The following is an 18,726-nucleotide window of genomic DNA, read 5'->3' as shown; positions in this document are numbered from 1 at the left end:
GTACTTTCATTTGATGTTCAGGGATGTTTAGGCTGTTTCAGACTGCTCTGAGCTGCAGGGAGTTGCTGCCCTCTACCTGCAGCAAGGCAACAACAAACACTTTAAATGAAAAATCAAGCGATATAGGAACTTGAGTTTATTTGTACTGTAAGGCACGTTTCATAGTGTACTTATTTCTCTCTGATGAGCATACATATACAAACATTGCAAATGAAATGTTTAAAGAAAAAAAAAAACTGTCATAAAAACCAACCCGGTGTTGTGATACCAAATTAATAGTTGTGTGGTGTTTTTTGTTTGTTAGACATGACAAAACAAGTCCCATTATACAACTTTTAACAATGACACACATTGCAGTGGTTATCATAAAAGTTGTTCATACACTGTAAAATCCTCATAACTCCCCCGATTAGATCTATAATTACATTTATTCAAAAACTAATAAAGTGCCACAGTGTTTTATCAAACTTTTTCAATTAATATCAGAAAATATCCCATAATTATCTTAAGTGTCTTGTTTTTTCTACAGGATGCCTTCATCTGAAGTGAGCTTCATTACAAAAAGAAACCTTTGGGTATTTAAAACGACTGTACAGACTCCACAATGACCAGAGTCCTCCAGTGCCCGACCTGATACAGTTGCATTAGTATTGTATTTGGAGTTAAAGTTCAAACGTGATTGATAATCTGGCATCCTTCATGTTCTATCCTGTGCTCTGCTGCCACCGGGAGGATAAGGTGAGAAATGCGGCTCCACAGTCCACCATACTTATCAATGTCCATCCTGTCAAAAGACACAGGGTGGTCATGAGAGAGGAACTTCTTCTTGAGGTGGTCGTCCACCATCTCCTCCACAGCATTCAAATGAAGTTTGGCATGAATCTCCTCTTCTTCCTCCAGCAGCACTGTGAAGATCAGAAAAGACTCCTTGTAGGCAGCATTCTCGTGGTCACAGTAGCGATAGAAAATGAGAGTGGATCCTGGAGGCAGCTCCTCGAAGCGGTGTATGATGGCCACAGGTTTGTCCCCCTCGAAAGCCCTTTGCAGCTTGTGATCGATGTCCAGTTTGACCTGGTCGCTGTCCTGGCTGGCTTCGCTGCTTCCATTGATTTGCAGGACGGAGGCATTGAGCGCCGAAGATATTGAGGAGGCCAGGCCCCGAGCCAGGCAGTGCATTGTCCTCTCTGCTCTGAGGCCGGCCGTCAGGATGAGACTTACTGGCGCTGTGGGGTGGGCGGTCTGGAGGTGCCTTAGCAGGTGGATCCTGCTCCTTTTCCAGAGCTCTGCACGCTGGTTAGGGAACTGAGCCTTCACTTTTTCCATTTGCCTGAGGAAGACGTCTACCTTGCTTTCCTCACGTGGAGTCTCAGGCGGGCTGGAGGGCCTCTGGTTAATGGCAAGAAGAGCAGCTACTACAACGACTGCCACTGCTGCCAGAACCCACACATTTTCTATGGAAAGAAAGCACACGTTTGTTTTAACCAGTATTTTGCATAGAGTAATTCACAAGTTATTCATGGTTCTGAATATTGAGCATCAAATACTACATAAAAGAAACAATGTTAAAGCATCTATTATTTGCAACAATCATCAAGATAGTCTAATAATCATCCAAGGTTCTTGCAACAGATTTAAAGTAAAATGATATGCTTTTAAAGAGCTTTTAAATGTAATTTAAGACCTCCAAAATGTACAGACAATTTATTTGATAGAGAAAGGAATTTATCTTAATCTATTAATAAGCTAAATAAGGTATCAAAATAATAACATTGAGTGAGGGTAACATTGTAACACCTCCTGACCGAGTGCTCAAAATATGAGGACATAAGAAGAAATGATTTTAAAATAATTGTAGTTTACATACACACATCTCATTTTTGAATTTTAGTTGTTTGAAACTACACTGTGGAATGATACACACACTACAGCTGACTTGGAGAGACGTTACTGTCAGGCATTACAGGGCTCACTGCAGTTCCAAAGCTGACACCCGATTTCCAAGACTTGGAACTGTGTGGCGCTGTTTCGTTCTCTGCCCAAATGAATACTGACTAGTCATAAGAAGATAAACAATAAGGAAAAAGTCACAAGATTACCCCGAAGCATTCTGATGTAGTCTGTAGCTGTGCGTTCAACACTCTCCAGAGAAACTGACTTGATGGTTTCAACAGGTATTCTCTGCTTATGCTTCTCTTTCTCTGCTTCTTTCGTGTGCAGCCTTTCCAGTTCAGGGGAATCATGCTCTGGACTTCTTCCATGATCTAAGCAGTGAGGGATCACAGGTTAACATAAACTTAAAGAAAGAAAAAAAAATGGCATCCAGGTGGTGAACCCTGCCTGGTGTGTTAGACTGGAACAAAGAGAAGCTCAGTATTCCAAAACAAAGTGAAACATTAGCAAAATGTCAGAAAGGATAAAAGTCACACTCACCCCCTGCAGCTTCATTTTTGATGTCTTCATCATGATGTGGATGAACACCAGGTCCATCTGATTGGTCAGCGTTCACTGGATCCAGGGCTGGTGAGCTGGTCGTGTCAGGTGCGTTCTCCTCAGTGAGGTCTTCCACTGTAAAATAATAAGAAACAAATTGTAATGTCTATCTCAGATTTGACATAAGGCCAGAACGATTTGTTTTTCTTTAACATATAACAAGTCAGGTACAGAAGTTTTCATGGCAACACCCCAAAACAGAAAGCAATAATATTTTGTTTGTCTTCAACACTATGAGGTTGTACATCAGGTCCACTTCAGTAAAGCTCTCAATCATTGCACTGTCTTCACACCACAATCTCTGCCCTGGCTCGGGTTTAATAAATTAACACCTGAATCATTTGTTTGATTTCTTGCTGCAGATTAAATGCTTCTTTAAGAAAGATTATTTGACAGAAATCCAACACAGATATCCACCCGTTTACTTACTTTTATCATCAGCCTGCACTGTGGGCTCTTTGTTTGTGGATTCATTAGTGTCTTTAGTCTCTTCATTTGCTGGTGTGGCTGTGGAAGTACAGTGATGTTAGATGAGAGAGAGGCCATATTTGATTAGTATAGTAGATGCAGACACACATTTATTAAGACACACTGACTGGATTACTATTTACCTGGCTTGGTTATGTTGTCATCCAAGTCTTCCTTCACAATGTTGTTTTCCTGATGTAAGGAATTTGTATCGTCGTTTGGTTTGTCTTGATCTTGATGTGGAAGTATATCAGGTCCCCCTGTGAATCCATCTGATTGGTCAGCGTTTACTGGATCCGGGGCTGGTGAGCTGGTCACGTCAGGTGCTTTCTTCTCAGTGAGCTCTTCCCCTGTAAAATAACAATAATTGTATTGCATGTCTATTCCAGATTTGACATATGGCCAGAACGATTTTTTTTTCTTTAACATATAACAAGTCAGGTACAGAAGTTTTCATGGCAACACCGCAAAACAGAAAGCTATAATATTTTGTTTGTCTTCAACACCATGGGGTTATACATCAGGTCCACTTCAGTAAAGCTCTCGATCATTCCACAGTCTTCACACCACAAACACTGCCCTGGCTCCAGTTAATACAATTAACACCTGAATCACTTTTTGGATTTCTCGCTGCAGATGAGGGATTATTTATGAAAAATGATTGACAGAAATCAAACACAGATATCCACCTGTTTACTTACTTTTATCATCAGCCTGCACTGTGGGCTCTTTGTTTGTGGATTCATTAGTGTCGTCTTTAGTCTCTTCATTTGTTGGTGTGGCTGTGGAAGTACAGTGATGTTAGATGAGACAGAGGCCATATTTGATTAGCATATTAGATGCAGACACACATTTATTAAGACACACTGACTGGATTACTATTCACCTGGCTTGGTTATGTTGTCATCCGAGTCTTCCTTCACAATGTTGTTTTCCTGATTGACCACAGGTAAGGAATTTCTATCGTCTTTCGGTTTTTCTGTGAGACAAAGAAGAAAATGTCACTAATTTACGACACTGATGTGAACGTGTTGTTGTAAGTATACTGATCCAACATGGTCGATACCTGTGTCAGGGACTGATTGGAGCTGCTGGCTGGTCTCCGTCTCCTGCTCTGCCATTTCTTTGAGAAGGGACACGTCACTCTCAATGGTTGACTGGAGTCTTCAGAGCTGCGTGACATAAGTGGGAGATTTGATGAAATACAACTCCACTGATTCTCTCACCCGTTCAAAGTCCGAACCAAGCTACGAGGGAAGCGCCTTCATGTCACAAGAACATGCTGACACACAAACTCACATTTCCCTTTAACACCGTCTCCTCTGGTCATCAACTGAGAATCATTTGAAGAAGATAGACATTCTAAACAAATCATGCTCAGTCTCAAAATAAAACACATTGAATTAGATGTGTGAGCCATGCAAGTATCTAGCTAGCTGTAGATTAGCTAACTTGCTAGCGGCTAACTATAATAATTATAAAGAGCTAGCCATTACTTTGCAGAGCTACGGTTTAAATCTGTGAAGCCCGCGATTAAACCTACTTTTGTTTGCCACGTCATACCAGACGAGCCAAAGATCACACTGCCATGGGAAAGGACCCGCAAACCATTTCCTTATGGCTTCTGTGTTCCTGTATCGCACTGACAGCGCCAACCCGCTCAGGCGGAACCTTCGGCGGGGCTCTTGTTTCTACGGAGATCACTTCCGGTGATCAGTGGCGTACGCTTTCAAAATCTCTTCCTCCACAAACACAGGAAATGCCCGTCGTGTTATTTCATTAATGTTTTATTTGTGTGCGTGCGTCGCCCAGTTCAGTTGTAATCATAGATGGAGTCCAAGGATTCTGAAAGCAACGCGTCTCGGTCCCTGAGGCGATCTACGCGGCAGTCATCCTCTAAAGGTGAGCACACGCTCCGCTGTGACAGCTAGTTAGCGTAGCCCGCGAAGCTAGCTAACTATAGCCCACCAAAGTTTAAGACCAACACCCATTGGAGTTCTGCTCTGAGTCGTGTTAGCTGCTTTTATTGCTGTAGACTTTGGCTCCTTTGCATTTTTATTCACCCTGTAATGCTTCCAGACGCCCTCACGTCAATGTGTGTCTTCCTGTTTCCTCCGCAGCGCTGGGTTTTGAGCCGACCCCCCGGGGTCCGCTGAAGAGGACCAAGAGGAGCTCGGGGAGACCGGGTCCTGCTGCAGCAGTCAATGGGTCCGGAGATCAGGAGAATGGCTCTGAGGATGAAGGTGAGATGCTCCACATGGAAGTGACAGTGACAGTGAATCCACAGTCCGCCCAACGCTAACCCCCGACCCCTCCTCCACAGAGTCCCCGGGCAAGAAGCGCCGGCTGGAGACTGAAGGACCAACGGGATGTGATGATGATGGTGGTGATGATGGGACCGAGATGGATGTCCAGGAGTCAGCTGGAGATATGAAGAATAACCAGGAGCAGGAAACAGTCGCTTACAATCAGGAATCTTCTCGTGGCACTCGTCCACCTAAACTCTACCAAGGTCCGGGCTCTGTCAGACATTTTATATTGTATTTAGTTTGTTTTCATTTCACTCAACATATATACAGAATGAAACGCTCATTGTAACTCAATTGAGGTGACCTATTACTATTAATAATACTAAAGAGTTAATGGAACATATATTAGTCATCAGAATCAATATACAAGGAATTTTTCTTGGTGTTTGGTGCATTCCAAACTCAAAGTAGAGCAATAGAGGGACATTTAGAAGTAAGTCATTTAGTGCAAAACTGTACAGTGAAATGACATAAATGTAAAATTTATAAAAACATTTACTATATAACAACAGAATAATTGCAACATTTTATATATCGTGCAGAAAATGTTCCAGGTATGAAGGTAGTAGGTGGTGCGTGTTTATGATTATTTAATCACGGCTCGGTTGAATTTCCTATTGTGACGCGTTCCTTTTAACTTGGAAAAACTCTCTTCACTAAGTCCACTGTGTGAAAAGTTGCCCATCCCAAATTTCGAATTACCCCCCCCAATCTGAGCAGACGTGGCATCTTAATGTCTTGGCCTACTTTGCTTTCTGGTCACTTTACAATTAACATCATTAGACACCTCTTACCTTTATTTCACATGACTCAGCGGCATCAGATCTGATGAGAAGCGGTTTGACGTTTGAATTAATTTAGGTTTTCACTATGTTTAAAACAGATTCCATTGGAGATGTGAATTTACACCCTCGTGTAGTGTTACACGAATACCGCCGACCCCAGGTTGCAAGTGGAGAAGCAGACTTGATTGAAACCAAAAGAGGTATGAAAATGCTATAGATTTCTTATACATGGTAAATATTGTATTTTGGGTGAATAACACAGTTGGCCTGACCGGATTTGTTTGTGTTCAGTAAACTCATCAACCAAAGGACCGGCAGCCCCCACCAAGTCTGCTGTGCAACACAAATCATTGGTGAACAGCCATGATGTGCCCACTACCACGACCAGCATGGCTGAGTACAAGAATAGGATGGAGGCCATTGCCAAGACAGCTGGTATTTTTAATCACGAAAAAATTACACTGAACTCTCGTTCTGATGACTTTCAATTTCTACAGTAATTAATTCTTCCTCATCTTAAGCTATTCCCACAGTTAACAACGTGAGCCCAGGTTTTTACCCGTCATCAGAGAAATCCATGTCAGTGCATCAACGTTTGAGAGACATTCCAATTCAAAAAGAATCGGTAAAGCCCAAGAAAAAAGGTATTGCGTCTTTAACAGAATTTTACAGTCTTGACAAAATCTAATGTGGCTGTGAAACTTATTTAAATGAGATTTTCTCTTGTAGCAGGGAAAAAGAAAACAGAAGTCATCAAGAAAAGCTCCAGAAATTCTTCTCGGGGTAATTATAATATCTTTATTCTCAAAGATACTTGTTTTTCTTGTGACTTAATTTTCTATACAATAACTGAATTGTGTCCTTTCAGGTTGCATGTGGTATTTTTGGTGTTTGGTTGGCCTGTTGCTGCTCGGTACTGTCGCCTTCCTGGCATTCAAGAAATTCCCTGTCCTCAGGATGGTCGCAGAACTAAAAGGGCATATATCCAGGGTTGATGAGCCAGATGTGTTTGCTGATCAGTTGTCTCTTCTCGAGGCTCAATTCCCCAGTCAGCGTCCAGAGTTATGGAAAAGGAGCATGATACACCTGGGGAAGCACCTGAGAACAGCCCAGCCCACAGAGCCGGTGAGTCTTATTTTCACCGCTGGCCACAGCGCTGAGAGGACGCTGCACTGCCTCGCTCAGGGCCTGGCCTCCGCCTTCTCGTCTGTCAACAAAACCTCTGTCCTCCAAATCGATGGAGCCAGCAAAGCCATTCAGGACAGCGATGAAGTGAAGCTGGTCATTGACAGCCAACTGAAGGAGGCCTTCGAAGGTGATAAACCGGTGGCAATCATCCATCGCTTTGAAGAGCTGCCTCCAAGCTCTACCCTCATTTTTTACCGCTACTGTGACCACGAGAATGCCGCGTACAAGCAGGTCTTCTTGTTGTTTACTGTGCTGCTACCTCAGGACGAGGTTAGCAGTGAGCACAGTCTGAAGGATGTGGACGAGATGGTGCAAGACTATCTAAGGGAGAGGCTGGTGGGCTCCAGCAACCAAACCTCCTTCAATGAGATGGACAATAACAAGTACGGTGGACTGTGGAGCCGCATCTCGCACCTTGTTTTGCCTGTAGTGTCTGAGAAGGAAGTAGAGAAGAGAGGATGCTCATAAACCACGCTGGCTTCTCTGAAGAAACCAGGATACCACTCTGGGCCAGCCTGACACTTTTTGGCGCAGTGCAGAAGCTAGGAAACAAACGTAAAATGGAAGTATAATGTGTGTGCTGTGATAATTCACATATAGACTTGATTTGAAAGAGTTGAAAATGGTATTAATCTCTCTCTGTCAGAGATAAAATTGTACTTAAGCTGCTGTCCTATGTGTGATCAGTTTAACTGCTTCCGAGATGCTCAGCGCAGTTTTTAATTAAATGTGTTTACTTGTGCAGGTTTTGCATCAGGCTGAATCAAATGGTGTTGAATCATCATTCCACTTTAAACAGGGGAATTTAGTCCATTTCTCCCGTAGATTTAACATATAACAAGATGCAAAGCACTTTCTTCAATTGAATTTCCATGTCCAATCCATAGATTGAATATAAAGATGGACAACGCGTCTCCCCTTCTTCTCACTAACCAGAATGAAGCCAAAACTTTCCGGATATGAACATGGCCATCTTGTGACTCAGTCTGGACTGTCAATCAAGTCCACTATTCTAGCATCAGACAACTATTAAAACCAAACTGTCACCATCTTTGTAAACAGTCTATGGTCCAAGCCAAAAGCGTTACAGTTAAATGGTGAAGAATTACACTGGGTCCTCCTGTTAAAGTAAACTTTTTTTGTGGAAATTCATATTTCTTGGTCTGTACCAAATCTCAGAGACAACTGATGACATGCTTTATAGTTCTGTCTAATGTGTGCATCCCTTCTTTTAATTATCTTGTGCACACAACTGGATTGGATTTGCACTGAAAGGGTTTTTCATTTACTAGCCCTCAAATCGAGAGTACTGGCTTTTACAAAGATACAACTTTTATATCTTTTGTTTTTGTTGAATTTGTATATATGTTGTTGACTTTTTTAGATTGGATATATATATATGTATATAGGATTTAAAAAGGTTTGTTCTACCACGAAACGTAGTTATGTTGTAAAAACACAGGTTTTGAATTTGTACAAATATTTTGACAGAATATCAGAAAATGTGCCTTAAATACTGACATGGAGACGATTAGACTCATTAGTCATCTGACTCTGACACTCTTTGACGACAAGTTCTGAACTCAAACAAGCTTTTTTGTTGATTTCTTTCTTTAATTTGTTCTAATTTGCATCATTGTATTCTTACTTGATATAACTCATTCCTCTTATTCTGTTATTCTGAGATATTGCCCATATATAGACCTGGATATTTTCAATAAAGACTATTTTGGTACCTGAAAGAGTTAATTGTCCAACCTGCTATTGTCCTTAGTGTTTTTGGCCGTATTAAGTTTAGCACGTTACATGAAGTGAAAATAAAAGTCTAGAGTCTGTATTGTTCTGAGACATTCCATTCAGAAGCAGGATGAGTCATCAGCCTCGAGGTGGGCATAGGTTAAACGTTCTCATTTCCAAAGAATCATAAAAATAAATGATTTACAAACCACGTCCAGGCAGTAACAAGACTGGGCAATGATCTGTAGACATTGCTTTTAAAATACACTCTTAACGCCGACAACAACTCTGATTTACCAGTGACCTCTTTTTAATTGTAGTGGGTCCAGAACAATGAGTGAAGTGAGATAAAGTTCTTATAATTCAGGACTTCCTCAGAGGAAGATGTTAAAAATGAAAAGTATCACCAACAATGCATTTGAAGTTGAACGGCATGTAGAAGATTACAATTCTAGTTTTCTTTCTCGATCTTAGATATTGTCTTCATGCACCCAGATCAAGTTCCTGCTTTTCTGCATGACATTGAGCTTCGTGTTGAGACAAACTTTTCTACATTAATTAACAAATAGCTGTATAAAATTGTGAATCTACTTTCCCCAGGAAGTATTTTACTTACATTTAAATTTTACTTGAACCTAACCCCCATATTCAGACACAGATTAAAATTAGCAGTGATGTTGAAGGGGTTGAACAGATGGGTTACTGGCAGATTTAAAAGTATCATACTATTACTTCCCTGTGACCCGTTCTTTGAAACTTGGAAAAACTCTCAACACTAGGTCCACTGTGTGAAACGCTGCCCACCCCAAACTTCCAATTACCCCCTCGATCTGAGCATCGAGGGGGCCTGATCTCTGCCATGTTTCAGTTCACCGTACTGCAGGAAGGGTCACTCTCCCCTGTTGTTGACACCATGTCCTCGTGGACCTCCTGGGTTATACGCCTGAAATAGCTGAGGTCGTGAACTTATCAATAACATGTCTTATAAGTGCTGATAATATACATATAAAGATAGATAGATTGATGTATTTTATTGATCCTTTTATCGAGAAATTATTACATTACAGCAGCATGTCAAGGGCATTACACATAGAGCGAAAAAAAAAGACTAAATACAAAATACAACATAAGAGACAAGCATGTAAAATTGTAATAGTTGTTTGCAACGGTAAAGTTAGAAAAATGACTATGAATATAAGATTTGCAGTAAAATCTCCCTCATAAGAACTGGTTGGATGGTGTTGAACGCACTGGAAATATCTAAGAATGGGAAAAATAATATGAGAATATGTAATTTATAAACGTGCTGTATTTTAAACTCAAGAGGAATCACCCATGAAAACAGTTTCACGTGATCAACATTAATTTTTATGACCTTTACAAAAGCCAACATTAGTATTTAGTAGAAAACCTGAAAATTTGTAACAAAACAGATATAAAATGCATAAAACTGAAAGTTTATCAAACTTGTTTACTCTTCCCCAATTTTATATTTTTTTACTTTCATGCTTCTTACCAAAACATATTCCTTATGTGTATGTGGGAACCTAATATAACTAGAATCAGATTTTCGAATATATCTGGGATCTTTTTTTTTAACACTTAGCTATCCCGACCATGATAGCTACAGTGAAGGAAATGTTTCCAACGACGATGATCACCGGAACACCAATAACGCTCATTCTAGCTGCCCAGATGTTCCACTGAAATCAAGAGGTACAATGGTTAAAAACAGAACCGAGTATTTTCAACATAATGTCCAATCTCCTATGATAGATATCCCGACAACAAAAAATACTCAAATCGAAACATGCGATATTGCCACAATGTGCCAGGATCTCACCCCTTCATTTTGTTCCCCTGTAAAAGAAAACATAGATTGATTAAAATTTTTTTATCTATACCGTATTACCTGCATGGTATTTGATACAAACAGTGTTATAATTCGAGTCACTCACATTTTTCAAGTTTCCTCAGTATTGTTTTTCTGAATATGATAGCCCAGGCAATGAACAGGTAAATCCACAGTGTGTATGTGATCAACACTATCAGAGGCCAAGACACCAGCCAGGTCGGCCCACAGCTGTCAAGCTTCAAAACACCAACATACATGATGGCAACTGTGTGTAAAAAAAAAATGAATCAGTGACAACAAATACAAATCTGTGCAATAAACAGGCAGTGGCACCTTTCTGAAGAGCTGTGACATTGTGTAACCGGTCTCTCGCCATGTTGAGGTAGATTACGTGTGTGTCTGGGAAATATAAGGCCGCAGCCAACAGCAGGTTAGCTTTTCATTAGCATCGAGACTGGATCATCCAGCCATCTTAATTTTCATTTGTTTGAAAATGTAAGTTAGCAGTTCTACAGGTATTTGTATATTGGATTGTTTTTTGGTCTGGAACAGTACTTTATAAGATAAATAGCCTTAATTTGTTTTAATGGCAGGTGAAACCATAGACTGTATGTAAAGATGGACGATATGAGAGCCCCACACAAGTGAAGCCAAAGTGTCTCACTAACTCCCCCTGGTGGATAGCTGCAGTGTAGGTCATAAACCCTGCCTCCTCCACGTTAGCAGATTGGACACAGTCCAAACATAAAAGATATCAAAGTGGTGCCAATCTTCTCATCTAAGTCCTGGCCAGAACACAGGTAAGCACATTCTCCAAAATGTCACCATATTGCCTCGTGGAGCAAAATTCATAAAGTGTAGAATCAGATGAATTTCCTTACTTGTAAAAAACACCTGGAGTAGAGAACACACTGTCACAGCAATGTCACATTTCCATTTTCTTCAACAGAAGAAACAAATAGTAAGTGTTTACCTAAAGATCAAGTCAAACAAGGAAGAAGGAAGAAGAGATTTTGAACTTACTGTAAGTCCCATATTAATGGCAGGGAGGCTATTATGAGCTCTATTAAGTTGATCACTGTCACCACACACACAAGAGCTGCGAGAGTGACCTAAATACATACACACACACACAAACACACACACACACACACGCACACAAACGCACACAGAAAAAGAGAAAGACAGTAAAAAAAAACTTACAAGAGTTCAGACAGGAATGAGAATAATTTATATTGTGCTACAGTATTTATTACTCACGTCATAAAATTCACCAACAAAAATCAAGACCAGGGCTGCTATTTCAACTCCTGCACAAAACACACTGCTCGATATGTTAAACCACTGCAAGAGAAATAACATTTAACACTTAACACTCAATTATTAGTGCTCATTTATTTTTCTGTTTGTAATGGCACAAATACAAAATCACAGGATACTGAGCCCAAAAATGTATATAGCATGTAGGTTTACAATACTTCTTGCGGTTTTGCAAATTCAAAAAACATTTACTAAAACATTTAATAGTATTTATGACTGCAAAGTCATACAATATGTTAGTTAGAGGTATAGTATACCATCTGGCCATGTCTGTGATTTGATCTACGACCTGAAGGTGTAGGATGAGGAGACTGAGAAGCAGTAACTATGACAACAAAAGCTCCACAGCTTACCTTATCTATAGCAAGACAGATGTAGCCGTCGAGGAGGATGACCATCTGAAGAGAGAAACAACGAGGGAGCAGTTCAAGTACTTTCTGATTGGATAATTGGGTAACTTTAAACTGAGTGAGTTTATAAAGATCATACCATAATCAATATCTCAACAAAACAGTTGGTGCACATCAATATAATACTTCCTTCCTGGAGAAAAAAGGGGAAAAATGAACTTTTTTTGGAACAGAAATCTGCTTGTTGCACTGGATGTTAATGCTTGTAAGGTTAAGAATTAAACAGCTCATACGTGCCTCCCGAGTCAGTGAGTGAGGCACTGTAGTAATTGTTCCAGTATGTGACTCTGTGGTGCTTATAGCAGGACTTGGCTTTGGAGTACTCAACTCATTACTTGCAGAAGTGACATTCACATCCACTCGGTCCCAGAATGTTTCTAAAGTCTGAACAAATGTGGCTCTGAAACAAATCGAACAAATCAAATTCCTTCTGTAAGTAAAACTGAGCTGCTCAATTTTGAACTTAGATATTTTTGAAATCGGTCAAATAGTACAAATACATTAAAAGTAACCTGAAAGCAATGTCCAGATCAGCTCCCTGCGCTGTCCAGTTAACCTTGATCGAAGTCTTTCTTTGACTGTTTGCTTGAGTAACAGACGAGCCCTGAGGAGAGTTGAGGAAAGTAAAGCAAACGTCTGTAAAGCATAGAAGGTTTAGACCAGGATTACACACTTAAAGTGCATTGACTGCCTTTGATAATAATTAAATGAAATATGTACTTACTTCTAACTGATTGCATGTCATGAGTTTAGTGTTAGCCGGATTAAGTATTATAAATTGGCCAACAGGCACTCCTTCGTCCACCTTCCCTCTCTCCCGGGCCTCCAACATAAATCCCTTGAATTGTGTGGATTGCTTGCTTTTAAGAATAACTGAAAAACAATTAGTAGTATTAATCCTGGTGAAGGCAGAGGAACAGAAAGTCAAGACAGAGGTAGTAATAACCTTTGCAGAATCAAGGTATTGACCACTGCAGCAAAGATTCACAGTGATAAACAAGCACCCAGGATAAAGGGAAGTCACAGTCTCTGTACCTGTTATTGGCTCGTCATCGTTGCCTCGTTCGTACTGTATCTCAAACGGTGGTTCAGTGGTCTGAGGAGAAACTGATTCCTCTCCGAACCCCACATGCTCTGGTAACATTGACCCGCACGACTGTGGGAAGGGACGACTTGCAAACCCGAGCACCATGGTGATGAAGTTAAGGCCGATCCAAATGCACGACCACATCTGTATAAGAATTAGTAAATATCACAAATCAAGAGGGAACATCTTTATTTAGCCTTCCTAATTAACATACAGTCACTGAAGATTTACTTCCTCAATCTGAAATACTGCCACAGTGATAAAATAAAAAAATAAGCTATTTATCACTTATTATTATATTATTATCATCAATAATACTATGATATTGGTATTACTAGAAATGTTATGCTTTATTGATTCAGTTATTAAATTCATTAACATTTATTTGCATGGTGCCTTAAATCAGAGCATATATTATGTAGAGGCACTTAACATATAGTAAGATCGAGAACTGAAAAATGACTTAAATACTATTTATATTAATTATTGCTTTGTTTATTCTGGGAGAAGTCCCCCTCTCATCCAAATACAGCAATTGTTTGATCACAAATCACTTCCTGAATCAGTTATGGTAAGAAACGTGTGTATTTCGGAAAAGTTTGGAATTTAAACTTAAGTTGACCTACAAGCAAATAGAGAGCATTCTCCAAGACTGATTCATTCAAGTTCACACATGGAATCACGGCACAGTGAGACTTCAACTGCAAATGATTAAATACACAATGACAATAACAAGTTTGTTCCTCTTACCTTAAAATGAAGTGTTTTTACACAACATCCAGTATCATCAAACCACAGGTTGAGATGTCAAACTACAACCGCAGACTCTCAGTGACAACAAGGAAGAATGTATGTCACTTCAAGGAAAACAGAAAGAAGTGCACCTGAGTGGACTGAATGAGGAAATAAGAGAGGGCGGGGACAAAGTAGCAGTTTATAGTCTTAATTCTGATAAGAGCTGGTGTGTTGTGGTTTTCCTTCCTCTTCTCAATCCTGATCACATCAACTAGAAATTAATATCTTATCAACTCGTGTTACTGACTTGACTTCTTTCCCGGGTCCCTTTGCCTTATCCTCCACAGATCCAGGGCCGCGGCTGCAGCCACATCGTGGATTGTGATCTGTGGACAGCGTATCAGAGATCGTAATGGTGGATCCAATATGGTTGGATCCTGTATTGTGTTGGCATCTGATAAATGGTGGTGGACCACGATCGAGGTGGCAGCTGATGGTGGATCTTAATGGCGGCAGTGGACAATGACTGTGGGCTATAGTGGCATCCTATCTTGATGGTGGATCATGATCTTGCTGGTTGCTGACCATAGACTATGATTGCAGCAGGACTGCTTGTTACATAGTATTTCTCCTCAGATACTCAACCATTACTGACAATAACCCATCATTCATTGACCTTCAGTTATGCTTCAAAATGTTTATTCTAATCAATGCTGCTAATACCCTTATCTTGAGGATTTTCTCCTTTACACTTGACATCTATTGCACTTCTGTCCGTCCTGGGAGAGGGATCCCTCACATGTGTCTCTCTCTGAGGTTTCTATGTTCTTTTTCCTTACTCTTGTTGAGGGTTAAGGGCAGAGAATGTCACACCTAGTTAAAGCCCGATGAGACAAATTGTGATTTGTGAATATGGGCTATACAAATACAATTTGATTGATTGATTGATTGATTGATTGACAGTCGAGTGGCACACCCAGCACTGCATGCAAAGAAGAATTCAGAAGAAAGTCTGTTCGTGCCCCTGCAAATTTTTGTGGAATTTCAGGTTAACGACTGCTCAAAAGAATCTGCAGGCAGATTACACAAATCTATGTATGAATAAACAGAAACAAGAGGATTAAATAGATAGACTTTAACAAACCAGCATATTTGTATCACAACAGGGGTGTTTAATAAAGCACTTTCATAATCACAATATATGAAATCCAAAAACAAGATTTAGCTATAAAAAGACACATTATATGAAATTTGCCCCAAAAGTAAACAATAGATGAAAACCTATAATTCTAATAAAGAAGTATTTGCACTGTGAGGATATTTGCTACAGTTGTTTCACTTCCACTCTGAATGATATTTGTATTATCCCGTGGCAAAACGTATTAAAGTTGAATCCCATACAAACAATATGTTAAGACAAATGTTTAACACTGATACACACATTTATTAATAAACAATGAAAGTCAGATTTTGATTTTGCTTACAGCTTTTTACAAACAGCAACAAATAAGTAGATTTGCCAAAATGCTCACTTTTTAAAGCTCAAAAAAAAAATCTGAAGGAGCGCTACAAAACATGATGCTTGGTCAGTAACTAGTACAGTGATCCGTGTGAGATGAGGTTTTGCATTCTGACCTGTGGCTCCTCGACTGCACTTTTCCGACTGAAAATTTGCTGCAGCATTGACTTCAGATGGCTCCTGAACTTCACACCAACAAACACATAAAAGACAGGGTTGAGGCAGCAGTGGGAGAAAGCAATGAGCCGACACACATGGAACGCATAATCGAGCTGGATGCTGAATTCACAGTCGTCAAACGGTGGGACCAAGTTGTCATCCAGAGTCCTCAGAAATATCACCAGGTTGTACGGCACCCAGCCGATGAAGAATACCGCCACGATGCAGAGGACCAGCTTCACTGCTCGGTTCTTTGTGTGGGATCTCGTTTGTGAGATTTTTCCGAGTATCCGGATATAGCAGAAACCAATCACCACAAAAGCAACCAAGAAGAAAATATTCTGCTGGGAGACAGCGATGCTTTTCCACAGGGTGGATTCGTATTCACAGCCCCGGGAATGTTTATCCTTGTGGGGGATCGAGATGACAGAGCTGTAGAGCAGCGAGGGTATGGCTGCTCCAATACTAATCATCCACATTAGGAGGGACAGGAAAATACCAGTCGTGAGTTTTTGGATCCTCAGGTCAGAGAGAGGGTGGACCACCGCCAGGTACCTGTAGATGGTCATGATGGTCAGGAAGAGGATGCTGCTGTAGAACCCAATGAAGAAGACAAAAGTCACGATTTTGCAGAGAATGTTTGAAAATATCCACCCCCAGATGTGGTAGATGGCCCAGAAGGGGAGGCCGGTGGTGAAGATGAGGTCAGAGATGGCCAGGTTGAGGATGAAGATGTTGGTGAGGGACTTGAGGTTCTCGTACAGAGCCAGGATCACAAGGACAAGAATGTTTCCTATGAGGCTCAGTGTGATCACCACAGACAGGAAAACAGGGACGACGTAGGATCCAAATGCGACCACATCATCCTTTTCACAGAGAACGTCACTGTCATAGTCATAGCCATAGTCATATTGGCTCTTATTGAAGGGCTTGTTCATTACTGGTCAACTGAAACATACAAAAAGAAATATAGCATTAAAGGCGTCATCTTGATTGACACAGTATTAAATTCAGTTTTGCAGCAAACAAGTGACGGAGTCGATACTTAGGGAGGATGCACTTCTGATATGTTGTAAAGCAAATAAATGACCTACCTCCTTTTTGATGGGACTATAATGTTGTTGGAAGGGATGTGTTCTCTCTATTAGAAAGAGAACTTAAAAAGCTGCAGCTATAATAGTCTTTTTACAACGGATATTTTCAGTTCCCAATTCTGGTCTGTTAACCAGATTGGTTTTACTCTCAGCAGCTCAGCTGAGGTATTGTTCTATTTCTTTCATCAACAAACCAAAAAGGAAAAGATACTAGAATCAATCCCGAGGTAAGATCCTGAGAGGGTCCGGCAAGATTTAAAATTTCACAAGATTTCACTTTATTCAGACTACATTAAGATTTTCAAGGACATACCCAACATTTCAAAATACCTTGGGCCTCATTCTAATCTTTGGAATAACAGTAACTCAAGGATCAGTTACTCGATTTCTTACATCTTTCAGAGACATCATTGTCCACAAAACCTCAATATTTAAACCCTGTTTGATACACATAGATCTTTTCATATATTTTTTTGAGATCCCCTTTGAGGGAGTTCTGCTGCCAATACCCCTTTGTATTGGAGACATAATTTTGTTTGTGATGCCCACAGCACTAAAAATAAATGAAAAGCAACATACCTTTCTTTTTTTCTTTTTTTTTTTTAATAATATTTTTTATTTACATTTTCTCATAACACAAAACATACAGAACTGCTCAGACACGACACAAAAGGAAAAAAACAAATGTGGGTATGTGGGTACAGTGGATAGAAAATAATTAAGAAAATAAAAATAAATGACATTGGGCACATTTCCCAACCTGGGCACATTTCCCAACCCGCCCCCCCCCCCCCCCCCCCCCCCCCCACATCAAGACAAGGCAATACAGAGCATACAAACATAGCAAGGCCACAAGGTGCACATAACCACTCAAGACAAAGTCACAGAGACAGGCTAGGCTGATCTGGGAAATCCACGAAGCAAGGAAGATGACAGTGTGGGCCCAATATGCTGCAAATAAGGGTCCCAGACCTTATAGAAGGAATCTATTTTTGAATGAAGCATGCATGTGATGTATTCACTGGGAATGCAGTCCATCACAATGTTGTGCCATGACTTTTTTGTTGGAACAACATTCTTATTCCGAAAGAGTAGAATATTCTTTCTAGCAGCAAAAGACAGTATATTAAAAAGTCTCCTGTGTTTACTGTCAGTGATCCTACCCTCTGGGAGACCAAGTATCAGGCACATAGGGTCCATCCGTATTGGGACACCAAAGATAACAGCAACATACCTTTCAACAAACACTGTCCATGTTGAGATATAAACTACATAAAATGCAGTATCAGCTTACCTTGACTAAACAATGTCAGCTACTGTATAGACTTTATTTTCAATAAACTCAGGATGAGCATGGCTAGATGCATCTAGAGGTTAATTATAGAATTAGAGCCTGACCAGTATATTGGTTGTTCAATTGTTCAACATTGTTTGTTGATCAGCACAAATATGACTAGCCAACTTTTATTTTACAAAAGAAACAATGAAGAATACATTTGAATTTATGCTTACAGTTTATGAAAAAAAATATGTATCTTCTTAATTCAAGATCTATGTATTTGGTTGTATT

The 18,726-nt window shown here is 40.2% G+C and overlaps 4 protein-coding genes across 6 annotated transcripts; 1 reads left to right on the top strand and 3 right to left on the bottom strand.

The window, feature by feature from the left end:
* Positions 1–121: 121 nt before the first annotated feature.
* LOC128448604 (torsin-1A-interacting protein 2) lies at positions 122–4,660 on the bottom strand. 2 transcript variants are annotated; one of them, XM_053431339.1, is made up of 10 exons: positions 4,502–4,652; positions 4,258–4,291; positions 4,025–4,130; positions 3,845–3,937; positions 3,660–3,740; positions 3,102–3,308; positions 2,920–2,997; positions 2,431–2,565; positions 2,097–2,261; positions 122–1,451 (listed from the first exon to the last, which is right to left on the bottom strand). In XM_053431339.1, the coding sequence occupies exons 3-10, from the start codon at positions 4,077–4,079 to the stop codon at positions 670–672; spliced, it is 1,596 nt and encodes a 531-aa protein (XP_053287314.1). In that variant the 5' UTR covers positions 4,080–4,130; positions 4,258–4,291; positions 4,502–4,652; the 3' UTR covers positions 122–669. The 2 variants fall into 2 exon arrangements, with proteins under 2 accessions (XP_053287314.1, XP_053287313.1); XM_053431338.1 differs by lacking the exon at positions 4,258–4,291 and having other exon boundaries at positions 4,502–4,660.
* On the top strand, positions 4,642–8,982 carry LOC128448605 (torsin-1A-interacting protein 2). 2 transcript variants are annotated; one of them, XM_053431341.1, is made up of 8 exons: positions 4,642–4,860; positions 5,079–5,201; positions 5,282–5,470; positions 6,151–6,252; positions 6,344–6,487; positions 6,586–6,696; positions 6,782–6,835; positions 6,921–8,982. In XM_053431341.1, the coding sequence occupies exons 1-8, from the start codon at positions 4,788–4,790 to the stop codon at positions 7,706–7,708; spliced, it is 1,584 nt and encodes a 527-aa protein (XP_053287316.1). In that variant the 5' UTR covers positions 4,642–4,787; the 3' UTR covers positions 7,709–8,982. The 2 variants fall into 2 exon arrangements, with proteins under 2 accessions (XP_053287316.1, XP_053287315.1); XM_053431340.1 differs by having other exon boundaries at positions 4,644–4,860; positions 6,574–6,696.
* Positions 8,983–9,992: 1,010 nt separating this feature from the next.
* On the bottom strand, positions 9,993–14,591 carry LOC128448609 (ferric-chelate reductase 1). Its single transcript, XM_053431347.1, has 13 exons — positions 14,400–14,591; positions 13,598–13,793; positions 13,287–13,435; positions 13,075–13,166; positions 12,796–12,962; positions 12,642–12,691; positions 12,506–12,550; positions 12,093–12,176; positions 11,856–11,944; positions 11,714–11,772; positions 10,936–11,097; positions 10,821–10,837; positions 9,993–10,680 (listed from the first exon to the last, which is right to left on the bottom strand). Exons 2-13 carry the CDS (start codon positions 13,791–13,793, stop codon positions 10,573–10,575), a joined length of 1,218 nt encoding a protein of 405 aa, XP_053287322.1. The 5' UTR covers positions 14,400–14,591; the 3' UTR covers positions 9,993–10,572.
* A 944-nt stretch (positions 14,592–15,535) lies between these two features.
* Positions 15,536–17,303, bottom strand: xcr1a.1 (chemokine (C motif) receptor 1a, duplicate 1). Its single transcript, XM_053431350.1, has 2 exons — positions 17,157–17,303; positions 15,536–17,010 (listed from the first exon to the last, which is right to left on the bottom strand). Exon 2 carries the CDS (start codon positions 16,998–17,000, stop codon positions 15,978–15,980), a length of 1,023 nt encoding a protein of 340 aa, XP_053287325.1. The 5' UTR covers positions 17,001–17,010; positions 17,157–17,303; the 3' UTR covers positions 15,536–15,977.
* Positions 17,304–18,726: the final 1,423 nt, after the last annotated feature.

Source organism: Pleuronectes platessa, chromosome 9, assembly GCF_947347685.1.
Source record: "Pleuronectes platessa chromosome 9, fPlePla1.1, whole genome shotgun sequence".
Taxonomy (NCBI): Eukaryota; Metazoa; Chordata; class Actinopteri; order Pleuronectiformes; family Pleuronectidae; genus Pleuronectes; species Pleuronectes platessa.
This window is presented reverse-complemented; position numbering and strand designations above follow the sequence as displayed.

Bases quoted from the DNA above. Each gene is read 5' to 3' on its own strand.
- LOC128448604 (XM_053431338.1), bottom strand. From the start codon at position 4,079: ATGGCAGAGCAGGAGACGGAGACCAGCCAGCAGCTCCAATCAGTCCCT. The intron at 3,741-3,844 runs GTGAATAGTAAT...GTACTTCCACAG, and splicing joins TGACAACATAACCAAGCCAG to CCACACCAACAAATGAAGAG. The intron at 2,566-2,919 runs GTAAGTAAACGG...ATTATTTTACAG, and splicing joins AGTGCAGGCTGATGATAAAA to TGGAAGACCTCACTGAGGAG.
- LOC128448605 (XM_053431340.1), top strand. From the start codon at position 4,788: ATGGAGTCCAAGGATTCTGAAAGCAACGCGTCTCGGTCCCTGAGGCGA. The intron at 5,471-6,150 runs GTCCGGGCTCTG...TGTTTAAAACAG, and splicing joins TCCACCTAAACTCTACCAAG to ATTCCATTGGAGATGTGAAT. The intron at 6,836-6,920 runs GTAATTATAATA...GTGTCCTTTCAG, and splicing joins CTCCAGAAATTCTTCTCGGG to GTTGCATGTGGTATTTTTGG.
- LOC128448609 (XM_053431347.1), bottom strand. From the start codon at position 13,793: ATGTGGTCGTGCATTTGGATCGGCCTTAACTTCATCACCATGGTGCTC. The intron at 12,551-12,641 runs GTATGATCTTTA...TTCTCTCTTCAG, and splicing joins TTGTTGAGATATTGATTATG to ATGGTCATCCTCCTCGACGG. The intron at 11,773-11,855 runs GTAAGTTCAAAA...CTTCTGTTGAAG, and splicing joins CCATTAATATGGGACTTACA to AAAATGGAAATGTGACATTG.
- xcr1a.1 (XM_053431350.1), bottom strand. From the start codon at position 17,000: ATGAACAAGCCCTTCAATAAGAGCCAATATGACTATGGCTATGACTAT.